The 22,690-nt window shown below is 44.7% G+C and overlaps 1 protein-coding gene across 4 annotated transcripts in view; it reads left to right on the top strand.

Annotated features, from left to right (window-relative positions):
• The window catches only part of pde4ba (phosphodiesterase 4B, cAMP-specific a), an 832,714-nt gene that overhangs the window by 745,687 nt on the left and 64,337 nt on the right, over positions 1–22,690 (top strand). For 3 of the 4 annotated variants that reach the window (XM_068037289.1, XM_068037290.1, XM_068037293.1), the window contains one exon: positions 21,501–21,613. In XM_068037289.1, the coding sequence (XP_067893390.1) occupies positions 21,501–21,613 (113 nt within the window). Of the gene's footprint in view, positions 1–20,865; positions 20,895–21,500; positions 21,614–22,690 lie in introns of those variants that run through there. The other variant, XM_068037291.1, reaches the window with a different exon arrangement.

Raw genomic sequence — 22,690 nt, 5'->3', positions numbered from 1 at the left:
CAATTACCAGCACTTGCTGTCCATTTGCAGTATTTTCTGTTTGCATTTTGAATGCCACTAATGTCTTTGTTTCTGCTACCTTGTCTGGCATTAAAAATATTTATCATCTTTTGAGAAAAAGGTCTTCCTAATATCAGGTTTTGGTTTATTTTTCACTAATTTTCCTTAGTGCTTTTCCCACTCCAAATGCTCTCATTTCAATTTATATGAATGAAGACCAATGGCACTGCAGCTCCCACTTCCTGCTTTTACACTAGCAACACTGTCAAGGTAACAGAGGGAGAATTATAAGACACAGCTGTTGCCAAAAATCAGCTGATAAATGTGGAGGTGAGAATTTTGTGAGGCTGAAAAGTTTGTAGACTTTGACAAGTCTGCTGAGTTTGACTTGCATTTTTATGCAACTGAGAAACACTGTTTCATTTTTCCCATTTTACCTGTACGTGAAACACCAACTTGCATTTATATAGCACCCAAGATGCACAGGAGTGTTATTAAACAAAATTTGACACTGATTCACAGAAGTAGATATTAGGACAGGTGTCCAAAAGCTTGGTTAAAAAGGTATGTTTTAAGGAGCGTCATAAAGGAGAATAGGGAGGTTTAGGGAGTAGAGAGTTTAGGGAGCTTAGGGCCGAGGCAGCTGAAGGCATGGCGGCTAATGATAGGGCAGTTAAAATTGGGGATGCACAGGAGGCCAGAATTGGAGGAGCGCTGAGATCTTGGAGGTTTGTAAGAGGTTCCGTTCCCTTACCCCCTTACTACAGTTCTTGGACTTTAGGAATTAGAAGAACAAAATTGCACACGACACAGGGTTTGCTTTAACCATGAATTGTTGTTTTATTGAATCCAATAATAGCCCTAATACAGACACCTCTATGGTTAGTTAAAACAAATAAAAGAAAACTATCCTCAGTACAAAACTTCCTGCAGTAACTTAAGACTGATACCCTCCAATTCCCAGCTGAACCCTCCAGTGATTTAACCACTGTCCCAGTTACCCAATACAAAGTCACTACGACTTGGCTCAAACTTACAAATTTCAGGCAAAAACACAACACTTTTGTCCCAAAACCCTCAGACCAAGATCACTACGATTTGGCTGAACCACAAATATGGGCAAAACACTACGCTTTGTCCCAAACCCTCAGACCAAGATCACTACAATTTGGCTGAACCACAAATACGGGCAAAATACTACGCTTTGTCCCAAACCCTCAGACCAAGATTACTACGATTTGGCTGAAAACACTTACAATCACCCACACGTCCGGCTGGTCCCAGTGTTGATTGTAGGTCCTGAGTCAAGATGACCAATCTTGATCCTTCTTCTGACTGCAACCCCCACAGTACAAACCCCTTCAAGATTTGACTGAAAAACTTATAATCACCCACATGGCTGGTTATTACCAATGTTGATTGTAGGCCTGGAACTGAGATGACCAGTCCCTGTCTTTCTTCACATAACGGCAGCACAGTCACTCCGACGTGACTACTTTTTATAATAAACAAACTCAGGACTTCTAAGACACATGTTCTATTATTCATAAAAACAAGAAATGATGGAAATATTCAGCAGGTCTGGCAGCATCTGTGGAGAGAAGCAGAGTTAACGTTGCAGGTCAGTGTCACTTCTTCAAAACACTGACCTGCTTCTCTCTCCATAGATGCTGCTAGACCTGCTGAGTATTTCCAGTATTTCTTGTTTTTATTTCAGATTTCCAGCATCCGCAGTATTTTGATTTTACTTTTGTTCTATTATTCATGCTGTGCTGTGTCCAGCAGGTAAACATCCTTAGTTTATTTCACGCATAGCCCAGACAAATTTGATCAGCTTATACTGGGAGAAATAACGTGGAAGAAATAACTCAAATAAATCTTCAGACCAATCTGATCAGTGCAGCAATACAGTCCTACAAAGAACAGTGCAGCACAGGAACAGGCCATTCGGCCCTCCAAGCCTGCGCCGATCATGATGCCTGTCTAAACTAAAACCTTCTGCACTTCCGGGGTCCGCATCCCTCTATTCCCATCCTATTCATGTATTTGTCAAGATGCCTCTTAAACATTGCTATCGTACCTGCTTCCACCACCTCCCCCGGCAGCAAGTTCCAGGCACTCACCACCCTCTGTGTAAAGAACTTGCCTCGCATATCCCCTCTAAACTTTGCCCCTCTCACCTTAAACCTATGTCCCCTAGTAACTGACTCTTCACCCTGAGAAAAAGCTTCTGACTATCCACTCTGTCCATGTCGCTCATAACTTTGCAAACCTCTATCATGTCGCCCCTCCACCTCCATCGTTCCAGTGAAAACAATCCGAGTTTATCCAACCTCTCCTCATAGCTAATACCCTCCAGACCAGCAACATCCTGGTAAACCTCTACTGTACTCTCTCCAAAGCCTCCACGTCCTTCTGGTAGTGTGGCGACCAGAATTGCAAGCAATATTCCAAGTGTGGCCAAACTGTACAGCTGCAGCATGACTTGCCAATTTTTATACTCTATGCCCTGACCGATGAAGGCAAGCATGCCGTATGCCTTCTTGACTACCTTATCCACCTGCGTTGCCACTGTACACCCAGATCTCTCTGCCTGTCAATACTCCTAAGGGTTCTGCCATTTACTGTATACTTCCCACCTGTATTAGACCTTCCAAAATGCATTATCTCACATTTGTCTGGATTAAACTCCATCTGTCATTTCTCCGCCCAAGTCTCCAACCGATCTATATCTGCTGTATTATCTGACAATCCTCATCACTATCTGCAACTCCACCAACTTTTGTGTCGTCTGCAAACTTACTAATCAGACCAGCTTCTTTTTCCTCCAAATCATTTATATATACTACAAACAGCAAAGGTTCCAGCGCTGATCCCTGCGGAACACCACTAGTCACAGCCCTCCATTCAGAAAACAAAGTGATTCCTGGCAATGCAGCCGGCCACTGACGTCTTCAGGCTGCGCCAAGGTGCGCACGTGCACAGACGGTCTCCTGCTCTCTGCGCGTGCGCTGCGTTCCGACTTGCCAGGACTGGTTAGCGCATGCGCCGATGACGTCATCGCGTGACATGTGTATCTACGGGCAACGCGCCTAGTCGGCCTCTGCGCATGCGCTTTACATGTACAGCAATGCAACGCTAACCCATGCGTCAAGCTCCGCTGCTCTCGCCGGCCCCTCCGCTCCCCACCTCGCTGCTCTCTTCGGCCGCTCCGCTCCCCCCCTCACTGCTCTCTCCGGCCGCCCCGCTCTTTCGCCCGTTCTGCTCGCCCTTCTCGCTGCTGTCTCCGGCCGCTACGCTCCCCCCCTCGCTGCTCTCTCCAGCTGCTCCGTTCCTCCCTTCACTGCTGTCTCCAGCCGCTCCGCTCCCCCCCCCTCGCTGCTCTCTCTGGCTGCTCTGCTCCCCCCCCTCGCTGCTCTCTCCTGCCGCCCCACTCTTTTGGCCACTCCGCTCCCCCCCCCTCTGTCCCTGGCCCGCTTTCCCCCGGCCCGCTGTCCCCCCCCCCCCCCCCACCTCCCCACCACCGGCGTGCTCCCCCCCCCTCCCATCCCCGGCCAGCTCCCCCCACCTCCCCCGTCTCCGGCCCGCTCCCCTGCCCCCCCCCCCCCACCGTCTCCGGCCCGCTGGCTCTCTCCCTCCCTCCTGCCATTGTGTGCTGCCATGTGTTTAGGTTAGGTTGTCTTCGTGTGATTATTTGAGCAGCGCCATCTTTAGTCGTGGCAGCTGCCTCAAGTCGCACACTGTGACCTTTTAGTGGCACATGCGCAAATGCAGCGCCATCAAGTGGTAGCGCTGTCAGCAAACGCAGCCTTCAGAAAAGCACCCTTCCACTGCTACCCTCTGTCTTCTGTGACCGAGCCAGTTCTGTATCCATCTTGCCAGCTCACCTCTGATCCCATGTGACTTCACCTTTTGTACCAGTCTGCCATGAGGGTCCTTGTCAAAGGCTTTACTGAAGTCCATCCACTGCCCTTCCTTCATCAATCATCTTCGTCACTTCCTCAAAAAAACTCGATCAAGTCAGTGAGACACGACCTCCCCTTCACAAAACTCTCGCTAATAAGTCCATTTGTTTCCAAATGGGAGTAAATCCTGTCCCGAAGAATCCTCTCCAATAATCTCCCTACCACTGACGTAAGGCTCACCGGCCTGTAATTTCCTGGATTATCTTTGCTACCCTTCTTAAACAAAGGAACAACATTGGCTATTCTCCAGTCCTCTGGGACCTCACCTGCAGCCAATAAGGATACAAAGATTTCTGTCAAGGCCCCAGCAATTTGCTCCCTTGCCTCCCTCAGTATTCTAGGGTAGATCCCATCAGGCCCTGGGGACTTATCTAAATGTTTTTCAAAACGCCCAACACCACCTTTATGATAACGATATGACCCAGACTATCTACACTCCCTTCCTGAGACACATCATCCACCAAGTCCTTCTCTTTGGAGAATACTGATGCAAAGTTCTCATTTAGTACCTCACCCATTTTTTCTGGCTCCACACATAGATTCTCTCCTCTGTCCTTGAGTGGGCCAACCCTTTCCCTTGCTACCCTCTTGCTCTTTATATACATATAAAAAGCCTTGGGATTCTCCTTAATCCTGTTTGCCAATGACTTTTTAAAACCCCTTTTAGCCCTCATGACTCCTTGCTTAAGTTCCTTCCTACTTTCTTTATATTCCTCAAGGGCTTTGTCTGTTCCCAGCCTTCTAGCCCTTACGAATGCTTCCTTTCTCTTTTTGACTAGGCTCACAATATCCCTCATTATCCAAGGTTCCCGAAACTTGCCAAACTTATCCTTCATCCTCACAGGAACATGCCGGTCCTGGATTCTAATCAACTGACGTTTGAAAGACTCCCACATGTCAGATGTTGATTTACCCTCAAACAGCCACCCCCCAATCTAAATTCTTCAGTTCCTGCCTAATATTGTTATAATTAGCCTTCCCCAATTTAGCACCTTTACCCGAGGACTACTCTTACCCTTATCCACAAGTACCTTAAAACTTACGGAATTATAGCCACTGTTCCCTAAATGCTCCCTTACTGAAACTTCGACCACCTGGCCGGGCTCATTCCCCAATACCAGGTCCAGTACAGCCCCATCCCTAGTTGGACTATCTACATATTGTTTCAAGAAGCCCTCCTGGATGCTGCTTACAAATTCTGCCCCATCCAAGCCCCGAGCACTAAGTGAGTCCCAGTCAATATAGGGAAAGTTAAAATCACCCACCACAACAACCCTGTTGCTTTTACATCTTTCCAAAATCAGTCTACATATCTGCTCCTCTATCTCCCGCTGGCTGTTGGGAGGCCTGTAGTAAACCCCCAACATTGTAACTGCACCCTTCCTATTCCTGAGCTCTACCCATATTGCCTCACTGCATGATCCCTCCGAGGTGTCCTCCCACAGTACAGCTGTGATATTCTCCTCAACCAGTAATACAACTCCCCCACCCTTTTTACATCCCCCTCTATCCCGCCTGAAGCATCTAAATCCCGGAACGTTTAGCTGCCAATCCTGTCCTTTCCTCAACCGAGTCTCTGTAATAGCAACAACATCATAGTTCCAAGTACTAATCCAAGCTCTAAGTTCATCTGCCTTACCTGTTATACTTCTCGCATTGAAACAAATGCACTTCAGACCACCAGTCCCACTGTGCTCAGCTACATCTCCCTGCCTGCTCTTCCTCTCAGTCTTACTGGCCTTATTCACTTGTTCCCCCTCAGTTATTTCACCTGCTGACCTACTGCTCTGGTTCCCACCCCACTGCCACACTAGTTTAGACCCTCCCGAGTGACGCTAGCAAACCTCGCAGCCAGGATATTTGTGCCCCTCCAGTTTAGATGCAACCTGCTCAGTGACAGCCTTGGTTCAAACATGGACAAAAGAGCTGAACTCAAGAGGTGAGGTGAGAGTGACTGCCCTTGACATCAAGGCAGCATTTGACCGAATATGGCATCAAGGAGCCCTAGCAAAACTGAGGTCAATGGGAATCAGGGGGAAAGCCCTCTGCTGGCTGGAGTCATACCTAGCGCAAAGGAAGATGGTTGTGGTTGTTGGAGGTCAATCATCTGAGCTCCAGGACATCACTGCAGGAGTTCCTCAGGGTAGTATCCTAGGCCCAACCATCTTCAGCTGCTTCATCAATGACCTTCCTTCAATCATAAGGTCAGAAGTGGGGATGTTCGCTGATGATTGCACAATGTTCGGCACCATTCGTGACTCCTCAGAAACTGAAGCAGTCCGTGTAGAAATTCAGCAAGACCTGGACAATATCCAGGCTTGGGCTGATAAGTGGCAAGTAACATTCGTGCCACACAAGTGCCAGGCAATGACCATCTCCAACAAGAGAGAATCTAACCATCTCCCCTTGACATTCAACAGCTTTACCATCGCTGAATCCCCCACTATCAACATCCTAAGGGCTACCATTGACCAGAAACTGAACTGGAGTAGCCATATAAATACCGTGGCTACAAGAGCTGGTCAGAGGCTAGGAATCCTGAGGCGAGTAACTCACCTCCTGACTCCCCAAAACCTGTCCACCATCTACAAGGCACAAGTCAGGAGTGTGATGGAATACTCTCCACTTGCCTGGATGGGTGCAGCTCCAACAACACTCAAGAAGGTCGACACCATCCAGGACAAAGCAGCCCGCTTGATTGGCACCCTATCTACAAACATTCACTCCCTCCACCACCGATGTACAGTGGCAGCAGTGTGTACCATCTACAAGATGCACTGCAGCAATGCACCAAGGCTCCTTAGACAGCAACTTCCAAACCCGCGACCTCTACCAACTAGAAGGACAAGGGCAGCAGTTGTATGGGAACACCACCACCTGCAAGTTCCCCTCCAAGTCACACACCATTCTGACTTGGAACTATATCGCCGTTCCTTCACTGTCGCTGGGTCAAAATCCTGGAACTCCCTTCCTAACAGCACTGTGGGTATACCTACCCCAAATGGACTGCAGCGGTTCAAGAAGGCAGCTCACCACCACCTTCTCCAGGGCAATTAGGGATGGGCAATAAATGCTGGCCTGGCCAGCGTCGCCCACATCACATGAATGAATTTTTAAAAAACCGTCCTTCTTGTACAGGTCCCACCTGTCCCGGACGAGATCCCAATGATCCAGATATCTGAAATCCTCCCTCCTACACCAGCTGTTTAGCTACGTGTTTAGCTACGCTATCTTCCTCTTTCTAGCCTCACTGGCACGTGGCACAGGGAGTAATCCCGAGATTACAACCCTAGAGGTCCTGTTTTTTAACTTACTATCTAACTCTCTGAACTCCCCCTGCAGGACCTCATCACTCTTCCTGCCTATGTCGTTAGTACCAATGTGTACCAGAACCTCTGGCTGTTCACCCTCCCCCTTCAGAATGCCCCCTGCCCATTCAGAGACATCCTTGACCCTGGCACCAGGGAGGCAACATACCATCCTGGAGTCTCACGTCCACAGAAATGCCTATCTGTGCCCCTGACTATAGAGTCCCCTATAACTATTGCTCTTCTGTGTTTTGTCCCTCCCTGCTGAACAACAGAGCCAGTCGTGCGTCACTGCTCTGGCTGCTGCTGCTGTTTTCCCCTGATAGGCTATCCCCCCCCAACTGTATCCAAAACGGTATACTTGTTAGAGAGGGGGACAGCCACAGGGGATTCCTTCTAGCGGTCACCCTTCTATCTGCCTGCACCTTGGGTGTAACCACGTCTCTAAAACTCCTGTCTATGCATGCTCTTAAGTGCATCCAATTGCTGCTCCAACCGATCCATGTGGTCTGTAAGGAGCTGCAATTGGGTACACTTCCTGCAGATGTCGTTGTCCGGAACGCTGGAAGCGTCACTGACCTCCCACATCTCACAGGTGAAGCACTTTACCCCTTTAACTGACATTTCTAGCACTAATTAATAAATTAATTTAAAATAAATGCTTATAAAATCCTTACTAAATTAAGTTACAATTAACTATATGGTCCCGAGCACTAGATTTCTGCGATAAATATTAAATGCTAAATACAGTAATCTCCTCCCTCCGGTTTAGTTACTCCTCTACTTAATTAATTAGGGTTAATTAGTTTATCAATGTTCTATTTTCAAATTCAGTGCAGATTCCCTACCAGCCAATCAGGTCACAACTTTCCTGTGACATCACTTTTTCCGTTTTTTTTCCACCTGAGTTAAGTTACTCGAAATACTCACCGCTCCGGAACTCCGCCCTCCGAGTCTTCTCCCAACCAATCACCTTGCAGCTCCCCTCTGATGTCACTGATGGCTGTTTATTTCAAAACTCTGGCGTGCTGGATGAGCTCTTCTCCACTCTGCTCCCGGAAGGTAAGAGACTGGGCCTCGATCCTCGGGGTCGATTTATAGGCTCCGCTCTCGGCGTTCTCCTCACAGGTCCGCTCAGTTCCTCTCCGCTCCACTCCCGGAAGGTCAGAGTCTGGGCCTCAATCCTCAGGCTCAATTTTAGGCTCCGCTCTCGGCATTCTCCCCAGAGATCCGCACCGTTCCTCTCCGCTCCGCTCCCAGAAGGTAAGAGCAGAAATGACCCAGACAAAATCTTCAAACTCTCATATAAAAGCAAAATACTGCGGATGTTGGAAATCTGAAATAAAAACAAGAATTTCTTGTTTTTACTTCAAACTCTCACGTTGTTTGAAACAAAACCTCCTGCTGTTTGAGGCAATACAGTAACCACCTGGCTCTGAAGTTGCTGGAAGGTGTGAACGTATCATCTCTCTCAAGAGGGATCAATCACAGTTACAATGGCCAGATTGCAGTACCATTGTCTGTGATGCTGGCCTTAATTATCATATCGATGGCATGTCCCTTGTACCATTGTGGAGGGTAATCTGTCTCTTAATTGCATTAGCCAATGGTAGGTGATGGCTTTTCCTTTGTTGTTCTTTCGTCATTGTTCCAGTCAAAGGACTCAGTCAATGTTTGAATTTCTTTTGATGAGCTACTGACTTCTCTGAATGTCCAAATTAACCCTTTTCTGTCCAGCCTGTGCTGCTGGCTGCAGCTTGGCTTTTTGTATTGTAATCCAAAAATGGGGTCAAAGCATGTCTGTGGGTCTGAATGTCATAGTCCATACACAGTGGCGCAGTGGTTAGCACCGCAGCCTCACAGCTCCAGTGACCCGTGTTTATTTCTGGGTACTGCCTGTGCGGAGTTTGCAAGTTCTCCCTGTGTCTGCGTGGGTTTCCGCCGGGTGCTCCGGTTTCCTCCCACCTCCAAAGACTAGCAGGTTGATAGGTAAATTGGCCATTGTAAATTGCCCCTAGTGTAGGTCGGTGGTAGGAGAATTGAAGAAAGGTGGGGATGTGGTAGGGAATATGGGGTTAATGTAGGATTAGTATAAATGGCGTCCTCGAGGTGGCCAATATCCCCAGCTTGTACACACTACTGAGTCAGCGGCGCTTGAGATGGCTTGGCCATGTGAGCCACATGGAAGATGGCAGGATCCCCAGCGAGCTCGCCACTGGTAACAGACCCACCGGCCGTCCATGTCTCCGCTTTAAAGACGTCTGCAAACGCGACATGAAATCCTGTGACATTGATCACAAGTCGTGGGAGTCAGTTGCCAGCGTTCGCCAGAGCTGGCGGGCAGCCATAAAGACGGGGCTAAGATGTGGCGAGTCGAAGAGACTTAGTAGTTGGCAGGAAAAAAGACAGAGGCGCAAGGGGAGAGCCAACTGTGCAACAGCCCCGACAAACAAATTTCTCTGCAGCACCTGTGGAAGAGCCTGTCACTCTAGAATTGGCCTTTATAGCCACTCCAGGCGCTGCTTCACAAACCACTGACCACCTCCAGACGCTTACCCATTGTCTCTCGAGATAAGGAGGCCAAAGAAGTATAAATGGGTGGTTGTTGGTCGGCACAGACTCGGTGGGCCGAAGGGCCTGTTTCAGTGCTGTATCTCTAAATAAAAATAAAAATAAATTTTCCCAGTCAGAGGGGATTCCAATTCTACAGGCTGAAATAGTTAACAGAGATTGGGCAGCACCAGGCCATGGACAGATTTGAAAACAAGGATGAGGCATTGCAGGACTAAGAGCCACTGTAGGTCAGCGAACACCGGGGTGATGGATTAACGGCATTTCATGTGAGTTCAGATACAAACAGCAGAGTTTTGCATGAACTGGGCATATGTTTCACTGATGCTGACAGATCAGACTTCTCATAGTCATAGATGAGAGATATAGCACTGAAACAGGCCCTTCGGCCCACCGAGTCTGTGCCGACCAACAACCACCCACTTGTACTAATCCTACATTAATCCCATATTCCCTACCACATCCCCACCTTTCTTCAATTCTCCTACCACCTACCTACACTAGGGGCAATTTACAATGGCCAATTTACCTATCAACCTGCAAGTCTTTGGAAGTGAGAGGAAACCAGAGCACCCCGCGGAAACCCATGCGATCATAGGGAGAACTTGCAAACTCCGCACAGGCAGTACCCAGAACTGAACCCGGGTCGCTGGAGCTGTGAGGCTGCGGTGCTAACCACTGCGCCACTGTGCCACAGAAAATAGCAGATTTTCATTTCTCTCCCATCCCCTACCTGTAGTGAGGGCTTCTAAGGCCAGGTATGACATTCTCTGTAGGCATTTCCTTGTGTGCCATTACCATGGAGGAGGAGAAGGAAGATGAATATAGGATGGTGCAATGTTGAGTTGGGCAATATTTAAGGAAGATACAAACAACCAGATACTGCCCCCACCCACCCCTTCCATTCCCCATAGAATATACAGGCAGCACAGGACATAGAAGATCTTACTTTGAGACTGTTTGTTTATAAGAAGAGTACGCTTCACAAAACATGGAAGTATTGTGAACTGTAAGGAGGATAATGGTAAACCTCAAGAGGACAGAGACAGGCTGGTGAAATGGGCGGACAAGTGGCAGGTGAAATTGAATGACAAAAAGTGTGAAGTGATTCATTTTGGTAAGAAGAGGAGGGGCAATATAAATGATACAATTCTAAATGAGGTGCAGGAGCAGAGGGACCGGAGGTTTTATGAGAGCAAATCATTAAAGGTCGCTGGGCAGGTTGAGAAAGCAGTTAATAAAGCATATGGGATCCTGGTCTTTATAAACAGGGGTATAGATGGCACCGCAGCTGTTCCCCTCCAAGCCACACACCATCCTGACTTGGAACTATGTCGCTGTTCCTTTACTATCACTGGGTCAAAATCCTGGAACTCCCTAACAGCACTGTGGGTGTACCTACCCCACGCGGACTGCAGCGGTTCAAGAAGGCGGTTCACCACCACCTTCTTCAGGGCAATTAGGGATGGGCAATAAATACTGTCCTAGCCAGCGACATCCACATCCCAGGAACGAATAAAAAAAAAAGTACAATAAGAAGGAAGTTATGATGAACCTGTATAACACACTGGTTCGGCCTCAACTGAAATATTGTATCCAATTCTCGGCACCACATTTTCGAAAGATGTTAAGGCATTAGCGAGCGTGCAGAAAAGATTCATGAAAATGGTTGCAGGGATGAGGAATTTTAGTTACATGGGTAGGTTGGAGAAGCTGGGTCTGCTCCCCTAGGAGAAGAGAATATTAAGAGGAGATTAAAGGTGAAGGTGCTCAAAGTCATGAGGGGTCTGGACAAAGTAAATACAAAGAAACTGTTCCCATTGGCCAAAGGATCCAGAGCCAGAGGACACTGATTTAAGGTGATTGGCAAAAGAAAAGACATGAGGGAAAACGTTTTTTACACAGCAAGTGGTTAGAATCTGGAATGCACTGCCTGAGAGTGTGGTGGAGGCAGATTCAATCGAGACCTTCAAAAGAGAACTGGATAATTATCTGATGAGAAAAAATTTGCAGGGCTATGGGAAAAAGGCAGGGGAGAGGGGCTAGGTGAGTTGCTCTTGCAGAGAGCTGGCATGGATATGACGGACTGAATAGCCTCCTTCTATACTGTAACCATTCCATGATTCTATGATTCACCAAAGAGGCAATAGTTTATAGAATCCTCCATGTCAACACTTGATAGTTTGGAAGTTGTTACAATGCATTCATCCATCAAAATTTGGCCCTATATGACCTTTTCGGGAAAGAATAGCAGGTCAAAGGATGATCTCATGGTTGACAAAGCCTATCCCCTGCTCCCATGGATAAAATGCCCGTTGGAGTTGCTTGAACAACAGTAGAAAAGTGCTACAATGAGGCACGTGGCTCTACTAAATTGGTCGTTGATGGAACCATCAGGGTGTTAAAGGCAATCTTTCACTGCCTGGACAGGTTGGGTGGGGCTCTGCTGTGTGTGCCATGAATAGTTGTAGCCTGCTGTGTCCTTCACAACTATCCCAGAACTGGTCACAGAATCCCAGGAATATGAAGTCTTCCTTCCTATACCAAATCAGCCATGCATTCTGGCTGTTCCCAACTTTCCTCCAAACTCACTTGTACCTGCTATATGATATGACTTACCCCAACACCTGGGAGGCAACTCATCATTTGGTCCTCTCTGTGTTTACTTTAAGATTCTGAGTTTACCTTATTTATTATACTTTGAACCTACGTTAGTCTTTCTGTAACCAACAGAATAAAAACCATAAGGCATCTATCCTTATTGCAGTTGTTATAACAGGAATTTGTTTTTCATTCACATACCGACTATCTGTATGAATGTCTTTGAGTGAGATTGCCAATTTTGTACCATTTTAACCTGAATGAATTATTTCTGGGAGTGTTTGGATTAAGGTCAATCAATTGAATCAAATCAAACTGCCATTAGAGACACTTCCTTTCCGACACTGAATGGAATTCAATAATCTTGCTTTGAAAGACCATGGAGTGACAAATGAAGGAGGGATCACAGCCAACAATAGAACAAAATAGCTATTATAGTTTTTACAAATCTTTCTAATGTGGGGCCATTTTTTGGTTAAAATAACTTACTGTTTACATTTTGTTTGTGGAGCTTATTTCAATGCCGAGTATTATAATTGAACACAACCTTTTAAAGAGACAAAATCAATATTCCCTCTAAGTTCCAGAAGTTCCCACGCAGGTCATGCAGTAGTTGGTCCCTATAAATTACAGCGCGTGTATGGCTGCGCAAAAACTTTAAAGGGCCCACGTACTTAGATGAATAGGGCATACACAACAAAAAAAATTGAAGGGAACATTGGACAAAATAGTCTTCACTGGTGAGAGAAAAAAGCCAGAAGATGCTTGCTTCATTTTTTTCATGATGATGTCAGGGTATGGTAGCATAGCGGTCATGTTGCTGGAACAGTAATCCAGAGGCCTCGACTAATGATCTGGAGGCATGAGTTCAAATCCCACCATGGCAGCAATGGAATTTAAATTCAGTTAATTAATGAAATGAACCTGGAATAATAAGCCAGTATTTGTAGTGATGACTAGGAAACTACCAAATTGTTGTAAAAACCCTTCTGGTTCATTAATGTTGTTGAGGGAAAAAAATTTGTGGTCCTTACCTAGTCTGGCCTGTTTGTGACACCAGACCCGCAGCAATGTGGTTGATTATTAACTGCCCTCTGAAATTGCCTAGCAAGCTACTCAGTTGTTGTATTAAAACTACTACAAAAGACTACAATAAAAGTAAAACTGGATGGACCAAATGGTATTGACCTAGGCAACAGATTCAGACACAACAAAGTCACACCCAGCCCAATCAACTCTGCAAAGTTTTCCTCACCAATATCTGGGGACTTGAGCCAAAATTTGGAGTGCAGTCCCATAGACTAGTCAAGCAACAGCCTGACATAATCATACCCACAGAATCATACATCCCAGAGTCCATCACCATCCCTGAGTATAACCTATCAGAGATAGAGGCACAGTGATATACTGTCGGGAGTCCTCAACATTAACTCTTGAGCCTATTGAAGTCCTATGGCAATATTTCAAACATGGGCAAGGAAACCTCTTGCTGATTACAGCTTACTACCCTCTCTCAGCTGATGAATCAGTGCTCCTCCATGTTGCATGTTGCTTGAAAGAAGCACTGAGGTTAGCAAGGACACAAAATATATTCTGGGTGGAAGACTTAAATGTCCATCAACAAGAGTGGCTTGGTAGTACCGTTACTGACCAAGCTTGCTGAATCCTGAAGGACATATCTGCCAGACTGAGCCTGCGGCAGGTGGTGAGAGAAACAACAGGAGAAATAAAACCTTCTTGACCTTGTCTTCACTAATCTATCTGTCGCAGATGCATCTCTCCATGACAGTATTGGCTGGAGTGACCACCTCATAGTTCTTGTGGAGACGAAGTTCTGTCTTCACACTAAGGACATCCTTCATTCGTGTTGTGTGGTACTACCATCTTGCTAAATGGGATAATACAGATCAGATCTAGCAGCTCAAAACTGAGCATCCATGAGGTCCTGTGGGCAATCAGCAGAATTGTACTCCACCACAATCTGTAACCTCATGACCCAGCAGATCCCTCACTCTACCACTACCATCAAAGCAGGTGATCAATCTGGGTTCAATGAGTCTAGAAGAGCATGCTGGGAGTAGCACCAGTGTACCTAAAAATGATGTACCAGCCTGCTGAAGCTACAACCAGGACTACATACATGTTAAACAGCAGAAAGAAAATGCTATAGACAGAGCTAAGTGATCCCACAACCAATGGATCACATAAAATCCTGCCACATCCAATCATGAATGGTGGGGACAATGTTACGACCAAGGCGGTAGAAGGACGCTGTTTATTCAAGTTCCACTTCTCCACAGGTCACAACATATATTTAAATTTTCCCACTTACCGATACAGTCAATCATATACTCTATTTTTCCCAGAATAAAACACAATAACTAGTTTTATTTAATGAAGAACAAAATTATCAGTTTATTAATATGGGTGTCTTTGTCAATAAGTCACTGAAAGCTAACATGCTGATGCAGCAAGCAATTAGGAAGGCTAATGGTATGTTGGCCTGTATCGCAAGAGCATTTGAGTACAGGAGTAGTGCAGTCTTGCTTCAATTGTTTAGAATTTTGGTTTGACTGCACTTGGAATACTATGTGCAGTTTTGGTCCCCTTACCTCAGGAAAGATATTATTGCCTTAGAAGGAGTGCAACGAAGGTTCACCAGACTTGTTCCCTGGATGGTAGGACTGTCCTGTGAAGAGAGATTGGGTAAACTGGGCCTGTATTCTCTAGAGTTTTGAAGAATGAGAGGTGACAGGGTAGATGTTTCCCCTGGTTGGGGAGTCTAAAACCAGGGGACACAATTTCAAAATAAGGGGGAAGCCACTGAGGACAGAGATTAGGAGAAATTTCTTTACTGAGAGGGTTGTGAATCTTTGGAATTCTCTACCCCAGAGGGCTGTTGAAGCTCAGTCATTGAGTATGTTTAAAGCAGAGATTGATGGATTTCTAAATACTAATGACATATGGGGATATGAGGATCATGAGGGAAAAAAGGCATTGAAGTGGATGATCAGCCATGATCATGTTGAATGGTAGGGCAGGCCCGATGGGCTGAATGGCCTAATCCTGTTCCTATGTTCCTATAAAACAAGTCTTAACCAGTAATGGAGTAAAATATAAACACACAGATTTAAATTTTAAGTTCCTTTTTTACCTTAGCCCCTCACACTCTCACTCACACACATACACACATATGCACTGGTTCACTGGAAAAATAAAAGGGATTAAAGGTCTGTTACAGACCAAAAACAAACACTTGGGCTGAATACATGCTCATTCTTGAAGAAAACAGCAGATGAGATATGTTATGTTCCAAAACTGCCATACAATCTGTCCTCCGAGTACACGTAGACGGGTCACTGGGATCTTTTAGAACTGTTCTTTTAAGGTGGCGTTGTGAATTAATTTAGCGGGCTTTTCTTCAAAGACAGGAAACGAAATGAATTAACACAGTGGGCTTCTCAGAGTCTTTTAGAGAGGTGCGAGAAAGCTGAGCTGGGTTGTGGTCTTCTCTCCTTTCTTGGGAATTCTCTTCTCTCCTTGGAAGTTCTCTTCCTTTTTCTGCAGGCTTTTTAAAGAGATGGAACAGGCTGGGCTGAGCTAGGGTTCTGTCCTTCAGTTTTAATTCTTTAAACTCCAACCCCTTTTAAACAGTTCATTTCCAACTCCAAATAATTGGGGCGGCACAGTGGCGCAGTGGTTAGCACCGCAGCCTCACAGCTCCAGCGACCCAGGTTCAATTCTAGGTACTACCTGTGTGGAGTTTGCAAGTTCTCCCTGTGTCTGCGTGGGTTTCCTCCGGGTGCTCCGGTTTCCTCCCACAGCCAAAAGACTTGCAGGTTGATAGGTAAATTGGCCATTATAAATTGCCCCTAGTATAGGTAGGTGGTAGGAGAATATAGGGACAGGTGAGGATGTGGTAGGAATATGGAATTAGTGTAGGATTAGTATAAATGGGTGGTTAATGGTCGGCACAGACTCGATGGGCTGAAGGGCCTGTTTCAGTGCTGTATATCTAAATCTAAAAAAAATCTAATTCAAAAGTGAAGCCGGAAACAGAAAGTCCACCTTCTGACCTGTCACTTCTCTGAACACATCTTCCCCAGTTGCCAGGATTTCTATTCTATTTTTAACTTGAGTCATGTGACAACCACTAAATGTTGTCAAACAAGTCTTTTCAGTGTTCTCTTGATGACTGTCTTGAAAAAAAACTGGTTCAACATTTCTTCAGTTTGACTATGAATTCTCAAAAAAATATTTTTAACAAAAACAGAAGCACTTTCTTAACAACAATTAAACAACCAATGGGAGAAGGAGAAGGAGGCTCCATGAACATCTCCACTTTCAATGATGGCAGAGCAAAAGACAAGGCTGAAACATTTGCAATCATCTTCAGCTAGAAGTGCCCAATGGATAGTCCATCTCCTGCTGAGGTCCACACCATCATAGAAGCCATGTGATATCAGGAAATAGCTGACCTTACTGGATACAGCAAAGGTTGTGGGCCCTGACAACATCCTGGCTGTAGTGCTCATGACATCTGCTCCAGAACTAGCCATGTCTCTGGTCAAGCTGTTCCAGTACAGGTTCAACACTGGCATCTACCCAACAAAGTGGAAAATTGCCTAGGTATGCCCTGTCCACAAAAGACAGAGCAAATCCAATCCAACCAATTAGTGCCCATCTACTCTCAATTATCAGCAAAGTGATGGATGCTATCATCGTCAATGTTATCAAGTATCACTTACTCACCAGTAACCTGCTTTCCGATGCTCAGTTTGGGTTCTGCCAGGAACATTTGGCTCCAGATCTCATTACAGCTGAAATTTGGACAAAAAGAGCTGAATTCCAGAGGTGAGATGAAAGTGATTGCCCTTGACATCAAGGCAGCATTTAACTGAGTCTGACATCAAGATACCCTAGTAATATTGAAGTCAATGGGAGCCAGGAGGAAAACTCTCCATTGGCTGGAGTCAGACCTACTACAAAGGAAGAAGGAAGATGTTGGGGCCACTCATTTCAGTCCCAGAATATTGTTGCAGGAGTTCCTCAAGACAGTGTCCCAGGCCCAACCATCTTTAACTGTTTCATTAATGGTCTTTCCTCCACCACAAGGTCAGAAGTGGAAATGTTCGCTGATGATTGCAGTGTTCAGTTCCATTCACAGCTCCTCAGATAATAAAGCAACCTGTGCTCACATGCAGCAAGACCTGGACAACATTCAGGCTTGGGCTGTTAAATGGCAAGTAACGTTCATGCCACACAAGTGCCAGGCAATGACCATCTCTAACAAGAGAGAGTCTAACCAACTACTGTTGACATTTAATGGCATTTTTTAAAGTGTTTTTGCATACAGTCTTGAGATCACAATGAAAAGTGCACTTGCACACAAAATACAGCAAATTTGGAAATCACAGGTAGAAAGAATTGGGCACTCTATCCGCTTACAAATAATCTTTTGATCCCCTGTGCCTTTTCTGCGCCTGCAAGATTATTATGGCTATTGTAAAATCTACATAAGTCAAAATAAGTTGCTTTTTCCTTGAACACTCACTGAAAAAAATTAAAACTTATTTCTTCCAATAATAGATCATCTCTTGCTGTTGCTGAGAGAAAAGAAATCTAAAACATTCAGGAAAACAATCAATTCCAAAATGGCAAATAGAGAATTTTTTCAGTAAAACTATGCAAATATCCTTTCCTTTTTAGCTGAAAAATTGCAAGTCCCCTATTCATTGTAGGTTCCAATTATTGGAAATTGCACCAAGTAAAGTTTTAAAAAATCAAATTTGGGGGGATTATGTCACCATACTCCTCTAAAAAATAAATGTTGTACCTAATGGAGGGCATTAGCTATGAGGAGAGGTTGGAAAAACACGGATTGTCTTCACTGGAACGACGGAGGTGGAGGGGCAACATAATAGAGGTTTACAAAGTTATGAGCGGCATGGACAGAGTGGATAGTCAGAAGCTTTTTCCCAGGGTGGAAGAGTCAGTTACTAGGGGACATAGGTTCAAGGTGCGAGGGGCAAAGTTTAGAGGGGATGTGCGAGGCAAGTTTTTTACACAGAGGGTGGTGAGTGCCTGGAACTTGCTGCCAGGGGAGGTGGTGGAAGCAGATACGATAGCGATGTTTAAGAGACATCTTGACAAATATATGAATAGGAAGGGAATAGAGGGATATGGGCCCCGGAAGTGCAGAAGGTGTTAGTTTAGGCAGGCATCAAGATCGGCGCAGGCTTAGAGGGCCGAATGGCCTGTTCCTGTGCTGTACTGTTCTTTGTTCTTTGTTCATCACTTTTTCCTGTAAGGTAAGTTTATGGTATTTTAGTGAACATTTGTCTTTCAGTGGTATTGCTGGACCTCGTGTCCTCTACAGTTATTACAGTCTGTCAAACTTCAGTCGCTACAGAGATTGCACAAATATTCACTATTATTGGCATGCAGTCTGGGTGTGGAGTAAGTGGTTAGACTCACACTCATAACTAGACTAACTTGAAGGAAATTGTATTAGAAGAGACACAGATTGAAAGTGCACATAGAACCTTGTTTTTGGACTGTCTGAAACAAAGTGAATTGGAAGCATCAATTCCTAAAGACATTTTTGACAGCAGACTTGCACTGGATTTACACTGAAGGAAGGAGGAATTTTAGTTGCAAGTTGTTAGATAACAACAATTTCAGATATAAAGATTTTTTATACAGTGATGCTATCTCAGTAGTTGGCACTCCATCGCCCCAAATTCTTTTTATTCGTATGGTAGCAGTCCTACAGAAAATTAAACCAGATAGAATCTAAGTAGCAAAGATCAACCAAAGTGCAATCAATCAAAGTGGAATAGTCGTCATTGCTGCCGAGAGATAGGAAGGTACATCACAAGATCCCAGAGTGATGATGAATTGCAATTAACAATATTTTTCAACACATGCTACAACATGCGCTGTGGAACAAGAAGCAGAAAATGCCACAAACTTAGCAGATCAGTTAGAATCTGTGGAGAGAACAACTAAATTAACATATCAGGCCATATTTTCAAAGGCCCGCAGAGGCCGGCCTGGAGGGACCCAAAAACTACACATTCCTGCTTCCACGTGATTCTGCAGGAGGCAGAGTGACGACAAGACTAGTTACCCAACCTTTCACAGCAGGTGGCCAGTTAAGCAGCTGCAGCTGTTGGCCAGCAATGTGGAGGGGCTCCCCCTCCACACTCAAGGCCTGGCAGCTGTGGCCACATTTTAATTTTACACATTCAGAAGTCTTTAGAGGATGCCTCCATATTGAGGTGCCTTCTCCTTTCTCCTGCCTGCATCGGCAGTGCCCACTTCTTCCGGTGGGGCTGCTGATCTTCCAATGCTGGGCAGCCACCTATTTGCCCTCCAGCCAAGGGAGCCCACCTGCTGTCCTTAATAGAACAGGGCTCCTGGAGGTAGCCACTTGATTGGCCACCTCCTCCAAAATCTCCCTCTGCATCCCACCACTGGCATTTGTGGGTTCCTGACTCACATTTCATCCCAACAGCGGGATTGGGACTGACGAACAAAAATTGATCAAGTGTTAACCTCATTGTGTTGTGAGATTGCCAAATAATTACATGAAAGATTTACAAAATGCTTCAGAATTTCAGATCATAATCACTGCCCTCATTTTTTTTTGGTCAGCAGCTGTCAGTAATGATTCTGCTATTCCCATTTACACCTCCTCTAGACACATCCTTTGTTTCTTTACTTGCCCCATTACCACCCACTTTTCCCTGCACCATCACCCCTTTTGTCTTTAACCTCTCCTGCCTTCCACCTTATCACAGGCCTTCATTTCAGTTGTTTCCTCCCATCCTGCCCTTGTACTTGCTTAAAATCTGTTATAACTTTTTCCAGTTCTGAAAGTTCATAGACCTGAATCCTCAACTTTGTTTCTGTCTCCATTGATGTTGTCTGGCTGCTGAGTATTTCCAGCATTTTCTGCTCTTATTTCAGATTTTCAGCATCTGCATTGTTTTACTTTTGTACTTAAAATAAACACGTCTTTAAAACTTAACGTGTTAATCGGTCAGGCTCAGTGGAGATTCTTACCCTTTCTGGGAAACGATTGTTCCTCAAAATCCCCATGCATCAGCCAGTACACACAAATCATCCAACAGCTATCCTGCTGAATTTGCAGTTAAGCGTTTAGATAGTCTTTAACTTCGCAACAAATAATAAATGGGAAGAAATGTGCCGTTTATACCTAGAATAGATTAGTCTAATCCTAGAATTATTTGTGATTTTGCAGTTTATTATTATTGACTAGTTTACTGGGTTCGTGTCTTGTGGGAGGAAAAATCCAGTCCAGGGTTTCTATATGTTTTTGTCTGAGTTCAGAAAGTTTTTTGGCATTTAACGAGCAAAGTTGCTCGTTCAGACAAACTTCGTATAACCACACACATCAGAGAAATGCTGTATTTGGCACTCGGTAGGAAGAGGGGACTCCCTTGTGTGAGCTTATCTAACGATTGCATCTTTCTAATCATGAAGTTATGGGAAGTCTGTCACGCAACAAGTGCCCGGCAAAAATCAAGCTGATTTGGTGCCTGCGTTTTTCCTACCTTTGTTAGACCTCTTAAGACGAACTTTCCTCTAAACAGTAAGATATCGAAGTGAAACTGACATACTTCCCTCGAAAAGTAATTACAACATAACGAAAATTGCTTGTCATAGTTTCGCTGCGAAAGTAAACAGTGTTCTGACTAATTTTATGTTGTAAATGTGACGTCTTCTTTGGGAAATCATTGCTCTGAGGAAAACAACCAATATGCAAATCTCATGGTGTCACTTCTTGACTGCCCTGGCACCTTCAGAAGAAAGGTTCTGGCTGATGGATTGCTGACATCCTGAGTCTGAAGCTTCACAGCGAATACAGCAGTATCAGCATCATATCGTTAATTCTGTAACCTGAGGGAGAACCAGAGACGCATGATGAAGGAACATTGTGGTCCGACTTTAGGCTGCTCAAGTAATACTGATATGGACACAGTGCAGCAGTTGAACCCTGACTACATGCCTATGTGCTTGTTTACAGAAGAATCCTACCAAAAGTTAGCCATGGAGACTCTGGAAGAATTAGATTGGTGTTTGGATCAACTTGAGACAATACAGACCTACCGGTCAGTCAGCGAGATGGCTTCCAACAAGGTAAGAAATTATTTCTTCCAATGTGTTCATGGTTGAGAAGCAAAGAATACAAAATCGCTAAACAAAAATCTGCTCTCGAGTGTAAAATGTAGTTAAAACTACTAAATGGTTATGTTATGGCCTGTTGGTTTATATTTTGCCCACGTTACACCCTAGGTGATCATTTTTTGTAAACGCCTGATAGAGTTTATTTCAAAATCTTCACGTGAAACTAAAACCACAAAAAAAGCTACACACCTAATTTCTAGGCATTTTGGTGCTCTCAAATGGAACAGTTTAATATTGCCAGTTTTACCTTTTATTATTGATACTTCACTTCTTTAATATAATCATGCTCTTAATCAAATAATATTTTTGAACTTATAAGTGAACATGATTATATATCAAAGAATTATGTTGATTCATTAACCGTAAGCATACATAAGTACATATTTTGAATAGTGATAATGTACTAGATTGGATTATATTGCAGGGGTTCACTGAGCTTGAAAATATATGTTTCAACCACAATTTACCAGCTGGACAACTTCAGTTTTGATTATGTTGTACTGAAAGTATCTTTGGAGAATTTGTAGTGTGACTTTAACTGTTTAATTCTTATTTATTTAACTCAAGTTAGAACAGTGCGGGATGTTGCATGATTTGTTATCAAAAATCATCCACAATTTAAGATTTTAAATATCTTTTTGTTATCAAATTTGTTCTTATCAAGGTGAGGGATGTTGGTGCTGGGAATGGTACAATCCATTTTGAGCATTCAGTGTTAATATTAAACACTTCCACTTCAAGTAAAACATAATTAGTTGCAGAATAAAGGATGGACACCAACTCAAGGCATGGGCCGAATAAAAGTGGCAGCTGCTAGTGAAATGAAACTCAAGAAATGAGTATATAAACACAAGAGGGGAGGCTTTTCCACCCGTACTGCCCGATTGCCCTAACCTAACTTTAAAGTTACACGCCTTCCGTTGTGACCGTCCAAGTGATGCCAGAGAATCCATTTCCCCTGATGAAGCTGCAGTGGACAGCGAAACATTGGGAACCATTTGCAATCCTAGTTGGAAAGGCAAGCGGACG

This window comes from Heterodontus francisci, chromosome 8, assembly GCF_036365525.1.
Source record: "Heterodontus francisci isolate sHetFra1 chromosome 8, sHetFra1.hap1, whole genome shotgun sequence".
Taxonomy (NCBI): Eukaryota; Metazoa; Chordata; class Chondrichthyes; order Heterodontiformes; family Heterodontidae; genus Heterodontus; species Heterodontus francisci.
This window is presented reverse-complemented; position numbering and strand designations above follow the sequence as displayed.